General features: G+C 41.8%; 1 protein-coding gene across 1 annotated transcript in view; it reads right to left on the bottom strand.

Annotated features, from left to right (window-relative positions):
- LOC118388743 (lysyl oxidase homolog 2A-like) overlaps positions 1–13,936 on the bottom strand; it is a 47,107-nt gene extending 33,171 nt beyond the window's left edge. The window contains exons 1-3 of the mRNA XM_035778161.2: positions 13,778–13,936; positions 8,167–8,505; positions 6,609–6,784 (exon numbers count right to left, since the gene is read on the bottom strand). Of these exons, the coding sequence (XP_035634054.1) occupies positions 6,609–6,784; positions 8,167–8,461 (471 nt within the window). The 5' untranslated portion in view covers positions 8,462–8,505; positions 13,778–13,936. The remainder of the gene's footprint in view (positions 1–6,608; positions 6,785–8,166; positions 8,506–13,777) is intronic.
- Between the last annotated feature and the right edge of the window lie 1,507 nt (positions 13,937–15,443).

Raw genomic sequence — 15,443 nt, 5'->3', positions numbered from 1 at the left:
CTGTACTGATCTCGCCTTCTGGATGGTAGCGGGTTGAAAAGGCCGTGGTTTGTGTGGTTGATGTCCTTGATGATCTTTTTGGCCTTCCAGTGACATCGGGTGCTGTAGGTGTCCTGGAGGTTAGGCAGTGTGCCCCCGATGATGCGTTGGGCAGACCGCACCACCCTCTGGATTAGAGGTCGACCGATTATGATTTTTCAACATCGATACCGATACCGATTATTGGAGGACCAAGAAAGCCGATACCGATTAATTGGCCGATTTTTAACATGTATTTATTTGTAATAATGACAATTACAACAATACTGAATTAACACTTATTTTAACTTAATATAATACATTAATAAAATCAATTTAGCCTCAAATAAATAATGAAACATATTCAATTTGGTTTAAATAATGCAAAAACAAAGTGTTGGAGAAGAAAGTAAAAGTGCAATATGTGCCATGTAAAAAAGCTAATGTTTAAGTTCCTTGCTCAGAACATGAGAACATATGAAAGCTGGTGGTTCCTTAGGTTTAGGTTGTAGTTATTATATTAATATTTCTCTCTATACCATTTGTATTTCATATACCTTTGACTATTGGATGTTCTTATTGGCACTTTAGTATTGCCAGTGTAACAGTATAGCTTCCGTCCCTCTCCTCACCCCTACCTGGGCTCGAACCAGGAACACATCGACAACAGCCACCCTCGAAGCATCGTTACCCATCGCTCCACAAAAGCAGCAGCCCTTGCAGAGCAAGGGGAACAACTACTTCAAGGTCTCAGAGCGAGTTACGTCACCGATTGAAACGCTATTAGCACGCACCCCGCTAACTAGCAAGCCATTTCACATCGGTTACACCAGCCTAATCTCGGGAGTTGATAGGCTTGGAAGTCATAAACAGCTCAATGCTTGAAGCACAGGGAAGAGCTGCTGGCAAACGCACAAAAGTGCTGTTTGTATGAATGCTTACGAGCCTGATGCTGCCTACCACCGCTCAGTCAGACGGCTCTATCAAATATCAAATCATAGACTTAATTAAAACATAATAACACATAGAAATTTGAGCCTTAGGTCATTAATATGGTCAAATCTGGAAACTATCATTTCGAAAACAAAACGTTTATTCTTTCAGTGAAATACGGAACCATAGACCCAGGGCCTTGAGCTTAATAATGAGCTTGGAGGGTACTATGGTGTTGAAGGCTGAGCTATAGTCAATGAACAGCATTCTTACATAGGTATTCCTCTTGTCCAGACGGGATAGGGCAGTGTGCAGTGCGATGTTGATTGCTTCGTCTGTGGATCTATTGGGGCGGTATGCAAATTGAATTAGGTCTAGGGTGTCAGTTAAGGTAGAGGTGATATGATCCTTAACTAGCCTCTCTTAGCACTTCACGATGACAGAGTGCTACAGGGCGAGAGTCATTTAGTTCAGTTACCTTTGCTTTCTTGGGTACAGGAACAATGGTAGACATCTTGAAACAAGTGGGGACAGCAGACTGAGAAAGGAAGAGATTGAATTTGTCCGTAAACACTCCAGCCAGCTGGTCTGCGCATGCTCTGAGGACACGGCTAGGGATGCCGTCTGGGCCGGCAGCCTTGCGAGGGTTAACACGTTTAGATGTCTTACTCACTTCAGCCAAGAAGAACGAGAGCCCACAGTCGGTGGCACTGTGTTATCCTCAATGCGGGCGTTGGAAGCAAGACGTCGGTGTCCGCAACGTGGCTGGTTTTCACTTTGTAATCTGTGATTGTCTGTAGACCCTGCAACATACCCTGTGTCGAAGCCATTGAATTGCAACTCTACTTTGTCTCTGTACTGACGTTTTGCCTGTTTGATTGCCTTACGGAGGTAATAACTACACTGTTTCTATTCAAACATATTCCCAGTCACCTTGCCATGGTTAAATGCAGTGGTTCGTGCTTTCAGTTTTGAGTGAATACTGCCATTTATCCACAGTTTCTGATTTGGGTAGGTTTTAATAATCACAGTGGGAACAACATCCCCTAAACACTTCCTGATAAACTCAGTCACTGTGTCTGTGTATATATCAATGTTATTTTATCTCAATGAGCTCTTCCTGGTTAAATAAAGGTTAAATAAAATAAAATAAATAAATAAATCCGAGTCTACCTGGAACATATCCCAGTCCATGTGATCAAAAACTATCCTGAAGCATGGATTCTGATTGGTCAGACCAGAGTTGAATAGACCTTAGCACGGGTACTTCCTGTTTGAGTTTCTGCCTATAGGAAGGGATGAGCAAAAGGAGTAATTATCTGATTTGCCGAAGGGCGGGCGAGGGAGGTCCATGTAGGCATTCCGGAAGTTGGAGTAGCAATGGTCGAGTTTTGTAGCAGTGCGAGTACTACATGTTGACAGAACTTCGGTCGCATTTTCCTGAAATTTGCTTTGTTAACTTCTTCGATATAGGGGGCGCTCTTTTAATTTTTGGATAAAAAAACATTCCCGTTTTAAACAAGATATTTTGTCACGAAAAGATGCTCGACTATGCATAAAATTGACAGCTTTGGAAAGAGAACACGTTTCCAAATCTGCAAAGATATTATCTGTGAGTGCCACAGAACTGATGCTTACAGGCAAAACCAAGATGAAATTTCAAACAGGAAATGCCCCAGATTTTGAATGCACTTTGTTCCAATGTCTCCTTATATGGCTGTGAATGTGCAAGGAATGAGCCTACACTTTCTGTCGTTTCCCCAAGGTGTCTGCAGCATTGTGACGTATTTGTAGGCATATCATTGGAAGATTGACCATAAGAGACTACATTTACCAGGTGCCCCGCTTGGTGTCCTCTGTTGCAATTATTGCGCAATCTCCAGCTGCGTGTATTTTACCATTTGCTTCAGAGGAGAAACCAAACTGCCACGAATGACTTATCATCGAATAGATATGTGAAAAACACCTTGAGGATTGATTCTAAACAACGTTTGCCATGTTTCTGTCGATATTATGGAGTTAATTTGGAAAAAAGTTTGGCGTTGTAATGACTGAATTTTCTGTTTTTTTTCTTAGCCAAACTTGATGAACAAAACGGAGAGATTTCTCCTACACAAATAATATTTTTGGAAAAACTGAACATTTGCTATCTAACTGAGAATCTCCTCATTGAAAACATCCGAAGTTCTTCAAAGGTAAATTATTTTATTTGAATGCTTTTCTTGTTTTTGTGAAAATGTTGCCTGCTGAATACTAGGCTTAATGCTATGCTCGCTATCAATACTCTTACACAAATGCTTGTGTAGGTTGAAAAGCATATTTTGAAAATCTGAGATGACAGTGTTGTTAACAAAAGGCTAAGCTTGTGAGCCAATATATTTATTTCATTTCATTTGCGATTTTCATGAATAGTTAACGTTGCGTTATGGTAATGAGCTTGAGGCTATAATTACGCTCCCGGATACGGGATTGCTCGACGCAACAGGTTAAAATCCCCAGCTACAATAAATGCAGCTTCAGGATACATGGTTTCCAGTTTGCACAAAGTCCAGTGTAGTTCCTTGAGGGGCGTCATTGTATCGGCTTGATGGGGAATATACACGGCTATGACTATAACCGAAAATAATTATCTTGGGAGGTGATACGGTCTGCATTTAATTGTGAGGTATTCTAGGTCGGGTGAACAAAAGGACTTGAGTTTCTGTACGTTATCACAATCACACCATGAGTAGCCATTCTTCTTCCCTGAGAGTTCTTTATTCCTCTTTGCGTGATGTACTGGGAACCCAGCTGGCTGTATGGATAGGGACAGTATATCCGGAGAAAGCCATGATTCCGTGAAACAGAGTGTTACAGTTCCTGATGTCTCTCTGGAAGGAGATCCTCGCCTTGGGCTCGTCTACTTTATTGGCTAGAGACTGAACATTAGCAAGTAATATACTCGGAAGTGGTGGATGGTGTGTGTTCCTCCTGAGTCGGACTAGAAGTCCACTCTGAATACCTCTTCTCCACCAACGGTGGCTTGGAGCAGCTTCTGGGATAAGTTCAATTACCCTGGGGGGTATGAACAAAGGATCCAATTTGGGAAAGTCGTATTCCTGGTCGTAATGCTGATGAGTTACCACCACTCTGCTATCCAAAAGTTATTTCCGGCTGTATGTAATAACACAAAAAATGTTCTGGGCTAATAATGTAAGAAATAACACACACAAAAAAATGAAATACTGCAAAGTTGCTTAGGAGCTTTTAGCAGCTAGAAGCAGAGCTGCCATGTCTGTTGGCGCCATCTTCATTTAGCAGACAAGGTATGCTTATAAGTCCCGTGCCATTATGTTATATTATATAATTTTATAGTACGAAGAATATAATTGCACCTAGCTGAATAAAATAGAAAGGATTTTTTCCCCCATTCCGGAACGAGTGTGCATATGAAGTGGCTATGTTGAGCGTAAAAAATATTATTTGAAACAGGTCCTTTATGCTAGATTTAGAGTCATTTTGAAACTTTAGTAGTGAATTATACAAACCTTAGAATGTCTTAGAAATCAAAACATATATGGGTTGCATGTTGCAACTATAGGCTATTGATGATTTGTGAAAGTAGCAAATGTTGCACACCCTGTTCTCTCATCAAGCGATCATATTTCACCCATCAGACAATACTTCATTTAATCTTATCTTTACTAAAAATATAAAATTAGTTTCGATTTAGAATGGCCTATTATCAAATTGGCAGGAACAGGGGCAGGGGGGAAAAACATGTTATCCGTATGCAATCGAATGCCATGGGCTCTCCAACCCTGTTCCTGCAACTACCCAGTGCTTAATTTGTGATGACAAGTGAAATCTTTTCAGGAACATCGATAGTAACATGTTTTCACAACTAAACATATTTCATTAAACTGTTGGCCCTCAATTTTCTTCTGCTGTGTGTAATATGCGGTTGGCTATTAGACTACGTATTGTATAACGTCACAATCATTATTTGAATTCATTTTTGGGGGGGGGAGTGCTAATATGCTGTATAGGTGTTTTGAATTAATCATCACCTTAGAAAGCGCTTTGAAACAACATCCACAACAACTATGTTTTCCACTCAGTTATAACCTGTTTTTTTACTTCTTTCTTCAAATTGATCATCACAGTGAGGTGATTTTTAAAGAATGATGTGTTTGATGTGATTTTCAATTGAATTTATGTCAGAGTGGTTAGAGGGACAATAGAGCCCTTGGTACCAGGCCATTAGCGACCAGACGGTCGTTAGCAAGTTGGGTACTACCAACGCATGTCCAGAGCGCATAAAAGGAGATTACCTTGACTCAAAGGTCACATGGAATTCGACTGCGGTCATGACTCGTGACCGCAATACGGTTCCCGCAACCGAGCTAACTGTAAGACATTTCCACACTAGATCTCTGATATCAAGTAAGTATTCATCTGTTTATTATTGAAACTTCAAACACATATTCTCATCTGTCCTGCATTGCTGTGAAATTGCTGCACAAGTACCTTAACTTGTTGAGTGTAGGGGGCAGTATTTTGATGTTTGGATGAAAAACTTACCCAAATCAAACTGCCTATTTCTCAGGCCCAGAATCTAGAATATGCATATAATTGTCAGATTAGGATAGAAAACACTCTAAAGTTTCCAAAACTGTCAAAATATTGTCTGTGAGTATAACATAACTGTTATTGCAGGCGAAAACCTGAGGAAAATACAACTAGGAAGTGCTGTTTTTCCTGAAAGCTCTCTGTTCCATTGCATGCCTTGCCTCCATTTAAAGGGATATCAACCAGATTCTGTTTCCTATGGCTTCCACATGGTGTAAACAGTCTTTAGACATAGTTTCAGGCTTTTATTCTGAAAAATGAGCGAGAAAGATCACGTCGCGTCAGTGGATGGCTGGGTGCCAGCAGCGTTTTGCATGCGCCAACAGAGTGAAGCAGACATTTTCTCTCTCTCTCCTATTGAAGAAGCTATCGTCCGGTTGAAATATTATTGATTATATATTGTAAAAACAACCTGAGGATTGATTATAAAAAACATTTGACATGTTTCTACGAACTTTACGGATACTAGTTGGAATTTTCGTCTGCCCCGTCGTGACCGCTCGAGCCTGTGGATTTCTGAACATAACGCACCAACCAAATGGAGGTATTTTGGATATAAAAAATAATCTTTATGGAACAAAAGGAACATTTATTGTGTAACTGGGAGTCTCGTGAGTGGAAACATCCAAAGATCATCAAAGGTAAGCGATTCATTTTATTGCTTTTCTGACTTTCGTGACCAATCTACTTAGCTGCTAGCTGTTTGTAATGTTTTGTCGAAAAGCTGTATTGAAATCTGACACGCCGGTGGATTAACAACAAGCTAAGCTGTGTTTTGCTATATTGCACTTGTGATTTCATGAAAATTAAATCTTTTTAGTAATTTATTTGAATTTGGCGCTCTGCAATTCAGCAGATGTTGACGAAAATGATCCCGCTAACGGGATGGGTGCATCAGGAAGTTAACAGCATCCAATCAAAGCAAAGATGCAATCATGTAGATGGCGTGTGTGCGCGGCCATGCGTACATACTTGTGTGCATTTCCATGTGTGTGTGTGCACATTTCTATGTGCTCACACGTGTGTCTGTATGTTTTAAGGCTTACTTCCACATTGTTGGTGAGGGTACTGATGAATTTGAAGCCGGCGATTCGTCTCTGGCTACACACCACTCCCACGTCCTCAGAGTGTTTGCAGTCGGAAACTCCGAAGCCATTGGACTCACACTGGGCCAGAGTTCTCTCTAGTCCCGAACAGTGGACGTTGTCCAACCAGATCCGACCTACGAACAACGGGGGACAGAGACATATTCTCTGATGACCACACATGAAGGTAAGGGGACCCTCTCCATTCTTCATTCTCAACACCCTATTTCCATTTTAGGCTTCAACAGACGACATCTTTGGGTAACAATTTGGGCCTGTCTAGTTATCAACTTTCAATGTACAGTATATTCTCTATTGAACATTACTTTAAGTCCAGGACTAGGCTTACTGAGTTCATGACAACTCACCTATTGCTTAGGTTAGATTGACCACATTTGACCATATAATGCAAGAAATACGTGTTACAGAATTCCAGTTGCCATCACTTGTCAAAACAAATGTTTATGGCACTTTAGACGAATCTAAATGGTCTACTGTTCTCTTCAGATTCTGATAGGGCATATTAACTCAGCCTTTTGAGATTTTAAATGTTGCAGAATTGCTGCTGGGATGTTGGGCCTATGCTAGTGGATATCCACACCTTTTTCCTATTTTACTTGTGGAGAAAAAAAAATCTAGCATTCCAAGCGAACAACTCTTCAGTCTACATATTTCAAGATCAAGAAATCATCTGGGCACATGCAGTGAACTAGACACCACAGACATTATATGACTTCTATCTCAGCAGCTCAGAACAGAATGTGATTTTTTCCTATGGAAATCCTGGGACTGATGCAACACGTTTCCCCTGTCTTGGACCCTAATCCCTCAAAAAGCTATGTTTTACTAATTACAGTCTATCAGTCTATCACACCAATCAAACCCTACGTGGGGAAAATGACTGACAACTGGAAACACACTAAGCCAGACACATAGACATAATCTCATCAACCCCCTTGTCTTGAAGATCTCTAGTACTGTCATATGTCTAATTACTTTCCCAACTCCATAATTCTGATTGAAGGTTGTTAATTAAACAGTGTGTATGGAGCTGTATGAAGCTCCGGCTGCTCTCTATAAAAACTAGATGGTTAATGTTATTAACACAGACGCCCCTTGTTAATGACTCGTGTTCCCATTGAGACTTTGTCTCCTTGCTATGCTAATCATAGTTCCTGCAAAGAGGGACATACTGTATCTCACCTATGTCTCTTCCAGTTGTATTAGAACAGGTTAAAAGCGTTGGACCAGTAACCGAAAGGTCACTGGTTTGAATCCCCAAGCCAATTAGGTGAAAAATAACATGTGCCCTTGAGCAAGGCACTACACCCTAATTGCTTCTGTAAGTCGCTCTGGATAAGAACGTCTTCTAAATGACAAAAAAATGACAAAAACATGTATTTGTTTCAAAATATAGAATTTCTCTGAACTATATCCCTTTAAGTAAAGTCTTAATGGTCAGAGTGGATTTCAAATTCCAACACGTTACTGAACCATCTCTTCTCCCTGCGTTCCTTACCTTCTCCCTTGCCATACTTGGAAGAAGGAGACCAGGATACAGCCTCCACATAGCCCAGCTCCCTGCACACGACGTTGGCTGCATGGATGGAGAAGTCATCGTCGCACACCGTGCCCCACTCTCCATTATAGTAGACTTCAACCCGGCCCTCGTAGTGCTTGTGTTTGTCCCCTGCCAGACGCAGCTGGATGATGGGGGTGCCAGGGGGTAGTTTGGTATCCAACTGGGCCTGGCAAAGTGCCCACCCACAGAGAAGCGTGGCCAGGCGGCACAGGAGAGAGCCAGGAGGCGGCATGCTAGGAATGGGCAGGTAACTCACCACACTGTACTGTAGGCCACCTGGAGGAGGGAGACACAGACCAGAGTGACCAATGAATGACTGCAATAAGCAATAAGCAATAATAAGTATTATGTCATGGGTATTTAACTTAATTTAGGCAACTTTTGCGGGCCACATCAAATCAACTCGTGGACCAGATTTGTAATATGCTATGGGTTGCAGAAATTATATATTTTTTTACAGCTTTTAACAATTGAGGGATTTCAAAAATGAATGAACATCTACTTTATACCAACAGAAAACAGACAGGACCGCTACAGTTTGGGTGGTGAGTGGTTTGAGTCAAGCACTCAGCATGCCGTTTTGCATTTTATCGGACATAAATAAGTCTTCTTGTGTTTTGAGCATCATACGCAGTCGTCAGCATCAAATCATTAGAGACGGACTATTTGGCAGACGTTCAACCTCACAGCCTTCTCCAACAATCTAGAATGAACCACAATTCCAGGCCAGGGTAGATTGAGCAATGTTGGAGGATTGGGGATGGCGGGAGCAAAACAAATCTCTCGCAGTGAGCAATGTTGGAGGATTGGGGATGGTGGGAGCAAAACAAATCTCTCGCAGTGAGCAATGTTGGATTGATTGGGGATGGTGGGAGCAAAACAAATCTCTCGCAGTGAGCAATGTTGGAGGATTGGGGATGGTGGGAGCAAAACAAATCTCTCGCAGTGAGCAATGTTGGAGGATTGGGGATGGTGGGAGCAAAACAAATCTCTCGCAGTGAGCAATGTTGGAGGATTGGGGATGGTGGGAGCAAAACAAATCTCTCGCAGTGAGCAATGTTGGAGGATTGGGGATGGTGGGAGCAAAACAAATCTCTCGCAGTGAGCAATGTTGGAGGATTGGGGATGGTGGGAGCAAAACAAATCTCTCGCAGTGAGCAATGTTGGAGGATTGGGGATGGTGGGAGCAAAACAAATCTCTCGCAGTGAGCAATGTTGGAGGATTGGGGATGGTGGGAGCAAAACAAATCTCACGCAGTGAGCAATGTTGGAGGATTGGGGATGGTGGGAGCAAAACAAATCTCTCGCAGTGAGCAATGTTGGAAGATTGGGGATGGTGGGAGCAAAACAAATCTCTCGCAGTGAGCAATGTTGGAGGATTGGGGATGGTGGGAGCAAAACAAATCTCTCGCAGTGAGCAATGTTGGAGGATTGGGGATGGTGGGAGCAAAACAAATCTCTCGCAGTGAGCAATGTTGGAGGATTGGGGATGGTGGGAGCAAAACAAATCTCTCGCAGTGAGCAATGTTGGAGGATTGGGGATGGTGGGAGCAAAACAAATCTCTCGCAATGTTGGATTGATTGATAGATAGATCGGTGGGTGGATGGATGGGAAGATTTCCCCATTCAGTTTAAAGTCCACAATACACCATAATACATTTTAGAGAAAACAAATGTACTGCTGCTCCTATGTCATGGCAATGTTACTGCTTTGCTTCGCCATTTACTGACAGAGGTATGTGTAGGGTTGTCAGCAGTGCAGGCTTTTCTCCTGTTGCTGGGCTGAAGGGAACGGCATGCCCCAGACAGGGACTCAACTTAGGGGGCCTAATGCGTTTCACATGTGGTTGTGTTTTGTATGCTCCTATGTTTTCATCTATGCCTGGGCCGGAGATCCTACTACCCCTCAGGGCTGTGGAACCAGATAACGGAAATGTTTGCTTTACCTCTCTTTTCTTTTCAGCCAGGCCATGAAAGTGGGGGGGGACAGCCCTGCACGTAAGCCCCAGCCTAGGGGCAACTAACCCTATCAACGTCATGGTAAAGACAAACAAACTGCTGAGGTAGCAAACTTGGGGGGGCAATGGTCAAAATGATCAGCCTTAATTAATCAAATACTCTTAAATATCTTTGTTTTCCCTTAATATTATATATAACGCAGACCGGCCCGCTCATTAGGCAGGATTAGGTGGCTGTCTCTGACGGCAGATTGAGGAGGTGGCATTTTCTGAGTTAAACTGACCAAGACGCACCTCCAACAACAACACATAAAACATCACATAATTATGCCCCAAAAAATGACATTTTCTCTCAACCAGTGGGATATGGGCTTTTTAGGTGAGCTCTAATGCCGCCCTGTGTGATAAACAGTGGCCACTTTGTCAAAGGCAGGGGCGCAAGATATTTAGCTTGCCCATTCCCAGCTCGCCGCTGGGGTTCTCCACCAACGTTCCATAAAACAAATATTCTAACATAAATCACGTAGCAGATATAGGATATGGTAGAACGAGTATGTGGCCTTTTCTGTAGTCTACGGGCTGGAGGTAAAATGTACGACAATGAAATGAGATGGACACAAATAGCCTAACCTAAATGGCGCCCAATCAAATAAAAAATGCACTGTCACATTAACAAACAACATATCCTAAAAGCAGGACGGGTCAAAGTAAAAGGGACAATATGGAAGGGACAATCACAACTGTTTTCCAGGAGTTTCACCCCATTGTCATGATCAGTGGTTTCAAGTTTGTATAGGTCCATCTTTGACCAGCTGATCATAGAGAAAAATAAAATACTTCTGCATTTCCCACTGTGTAAACACATTGCAAATAGGCTCACAATAACTGCTGATAAAGTTGGGTAGCTGATATTCAGGGCTTAAATAGCTACATTGATTAGTCACAGGAATCAGGATTAATAAAGCCAATGAAAAGGCCAGTTTTACAAATGGTGGGCCTACCACATGGATGGGCATTTATAAAATACAAAAGTATGTGGACACCCCTTTAAATTAGTGGATTCAGCTATTTCAGCCATACCCGTTGCTGACAGATGTATACAATCAAGCACACAGCCATGCAATCTCCATAGACAAACATTGGCAGGAGAATGTCCTTACTGAAGAGCTCAGTGACTTTCAATGAGGCACTGTCATGGGATGTGACATCAGATCGTCAAATTTCTGCCCTGCTAGGGCTGCCCCGGTCAACTGTAAGTGCTGTTATTGTGAAGTGGAAACGTCTAGGAGCAACAACAGCTCAACAGTTAAATTGGTAGGCCACACAAGCTCACCGAACAGGACCGCTGAGTGCTGAACCACGTAATGCATAAACATGGTCTGTCCTCTGTTGCAACACTCAATAACGAATTCCAAACTGCCTCTGGAAGCAACGTCAGGAGCTTCATGAAATGAGTTTCCATGGCAGAGCAGCCAAATTATTTTATACTGATACAATTGCTCAGAGAAATAGATTTTATTTAACAGGTCAAAAATTATTGGTACCCCTGTTTTCAACACGTTTTGCACTCTCCCCTTTCTATAATGTTTAATGATTGGACAACACATTGAAAGGGATCTTAGACGATTCCTCCATACAGAATCTCTCCAGATCCTTGATATCCTTCGTCTGCGGTTATGGACTGCCCTTTTCAATTCAAACCACAGCTTTTCAAAGGGGTTCAAGTCCAGAGACTGAGATGGCCAATGCAAAATGTAGAATTTGTGGTCAATAAACCATTTCTTTCTGGATTTTGATGTGTGTTTGCTGTCATTGTCTTGCAGGTAGACAGTTTCAGCCTCTGGGCAGAGGCAAGCATTTTTTTTTTTACTAAAATGTCCTGGTACTTGGTTGAGTTTATGATGCAGTTGACCTTAACAACGGCCCTAGTATCAGTGGAAACAAAACAGCCCCATAACATCAAAGAACTATCACCATATTTTACAGTAGGTATAAGGTTATTTTCTGCACATCCATCATTCTTTTGACACCAAGCTGGTTTGCGTGGCCAAAGAGATCTTCATCGACCTGGCCAAGGCTTTAGTCTATGTCAATCACTGCATTCTTATCGGCAGGCTCAATAGCCTTGGTTTCTCAAAAGACTGCCTCGCCTGGATCACCAACTACTTCTCAGATAGAGTTCAGTGTGTCAAATCGGAGGGCCTGTTGTCCGGAACTCTGGCAGTCTCTATGGGGGTGCAACAGGGTTCAATTCTCGGGCAGCTCTTGCTGCTGGTGATTCTCTGATCCACCTCTACGCAGACGACACCATTCTGTATACATCTGGCCCTTCTTTGAACACTGACTAGCATCACTACGTTTCTGACATAGAATATGTGGACATCTACAAATACCTAGATGTCTGGTTAGACTGTAAACTCTCCTTCCAGATTCACATTAAGCATCTCTAATCCTATTACCTTATCTAGAATCTGGCTCCAGATCATCTATAAGTCTTTACTAGGTAAAGCCCCGCCTTATATCAGCTCACTGGTCACCATAGCAACACCCACCCGTAGCACACGCTCCAGCAGGTATATTTCACTGGTCATCCCCAAAGCCAACACATCCTTTGGCCGCCTTCCTTCCAGTTCTCTTCTGCCAATGACTGGAACGAATTGCAAAAATCACTGAAGCTTGAGTCTGATTTCTCCCTCTCTAACTTTAAGCATCAGCTGTCAGAGCAGCTTACCGATCACTCAACACCCAACTACCTCATCCCCATATTGTTATTTATCCTCTTGCTCTTTTGCACCTCAGTATCTCTACTTGCACATCTATCACTCCGGTGTTAATGCTAAATTGTAATTATTTCACCTCTATTTATTGCCTTACCTCCCTACTCTTCTACATTTGCACACACTGTACATAGATTTGTCTATTGTGTTATTGACTTGTTAATGTGTAACTCTGTGTTTTTTTTTTGTTGCACTGCTTTTCTTTATCTTGGCCAGGTCGCAGTTGTAAATGAGAACTTGTTCTCAACTGGCCTACCTGGTTAAATAAAGGTGAAATAAAAAATCATATCTATTTTTGTCTCGTCTGACCATAGCACTCAGTTCAACCCAACTGCCAATATCGTTTAGCAAACTCCAGGCGTTTACATTTGTTGGTTGCTTTCAATAAAATAAAAACAAAGTAGACAGGCCCAACCACTAGACTAAAAGTATACCAGCCCTTCTGGCATTTGCCTGAAATGCCAGATGGCAAGTTCCCCCTGCTCAACCACATAAAGCAAGTTATGGCAAGGGTAGAGTTTCCTAAAGTTGACTTGGATAGATAGCTATTAGCGTACTCGGGGGTAACTAGCCCCACTTAAGAACAATGTCTAATTGCTGACACAAAAAAAAGTAACAATGCTAAGGCGAATAAACCATAGAGGGAAATAAATGGCTACAGTTTACACTTTTTTTGTTATTTCATGAACTGCTGTTTTTAGGAAAAAAAGTGTTTTTTAAAAGTACCGGGGTAACTTCAAGATTTTCCCGTTATTTAATGAAAATGCTCTGCATCTGGAACAGCTATAATGTGCATAGAAAAGACCCACTTACTTGAAGAAATTCCGAAGATGACCTCGCGCCAAAAAGAGCAGCGTTTCAATCGAATTGGGCTTCTCAATGTCTAGGCTGCAGCAGTGATGTCGTCAAGCCTTCACTCCGGTCGTTCCTCGAAACGTTCTCCTCCCTTAATATCTATGGAAGTGGACTCCTGCAGTCATGACGTCTTCGGCATCCTTCCCGCCCCCTTGTCCACAGAACGGTTATGAAACAACTGAACTTGGCTTGTTGTAGCACTAGTATGAAGTTCTGCCAGTTGCTAAGGGAAGAAAACAACATTTCCACCAAAACAAATAGGTTATATTTCCATAAAGGCTTGCTAAAACGATCCCCATAAAATAGACTTTACATCGCACCAGACAATATAAAAGACCAGTAGGCATAGGCCTGCCCTACATCACAGGCTACATAAGCTGCAAACACATTCTCTCACCTCAATTAGCCTAAAATTAGAATACTTTCCAACAGCTAAACAAAGACAATTCCAGAAGTGTAAACAATATCTTGTGAACAATAAGCTTCTGAAGTGACAACCCCTGGATGTAGATCTGGGAAGTGTGATGGAAGTTTTTAACATAAAGACCGATGCTTGAGATAGATTGGCTGTCTAGCACCTTACTCTGTTGAGTTTCTCGGGTGTCTAACTCTGTCTGACTTTAAAATACATAATTTCATCGTGATCTGTCAATGATCCTGTGTGTGTGTGTGTGTGTGTGTGTGTGTGTGTGTGTGTGTGTGTGTGTGTGTGTGTGTGTGTGTGTGTGTGTGTGTGTGTGTGTGTGTGTGTGTGTGTCAATAGCAGGTGATATCATGTATTCCACAGTGCTTTCACCATTTTTCCATGCCAGATCTGTGATTTCCTCAAGGAAGGAAAATATTCAAATGGTATTCAAACAGGACCATAGAGTGAGCCTACTCTATCCTTAAGTTGATATTGTCGTGCTATTCCCCCATCAAGTGGCCGACAGAGAGTAGGCCCCTGCAGGAGTGTGATCATACCCAATACACACTTTGGCTGGAGCCTTCACACCTGCTCTGTGAATTTCTTTTAATAAAAAATAGATAAAATACTATGAAAAATATTTTCTCAAGCAATCTAAGTGGAGTCAGCCTGCATATTAGGTTGGTGTTGAAAGGGTACAATATTTAGGATATTTACTTCAGTTATTAATTATCATTAAAAATATATATATAGATAGAGCATAACCGACAAACAAAAAGTTGACAGTGATTATTATTCTAGTAAAGTAAATACAAGAAAAGGCTAAATTAATAAACGCTGGTGTGGTACTTACGCCAAGGTGTCAGTTTTTTTCACTGGACTGTGGCTTGGGTTTATTGATACAGCATTGACAAAGCACTTCACTTGCAACAGTTTGTATCACTGAACTTGAATCAGAGAAACAAAGAAATCACTACATAAGAGGAATGAATGGCAACCAGAACTCCCAATAGAAATGTTATATAAAAGGTCATCCTTATTCCCAAATGATCCCTATCAAGACGGTTCCATATGCACGTTTTTATTGGTAATTCTATTGTACTTCAATGTACTTTGCTTCAACTGATATGTTTTATGACTATTATAGCGCTATCTGTATTATTGATTCACTATAACACACGCTGCATGTCTTTGTTTAGGCTCAAAGAGGCTCTCTAG

The sequence above is a fragment of the Oncorhynchus keta genome, chromosome 10 (assembly GCF_023373465.1).
Source record: "Oncorhynchus keta strain PuntledgeMale-10-30-2019 chromosome 10, Oket_V2, whole genome shotgun sequence".
Taxonomy (NCBI): domain Eukaryota; kingdom Metazoa; phylum Chordata; class Actinopteri; order Salmoniformes; family Salmonidae; genus Oncorhynchus; species Oncorhynchus keta.
The sequence above is the reverse complement of the archived record's forward strand: the minus strand, read 5'-3'. Positions and strand labels throughout refer to the sequence as shown.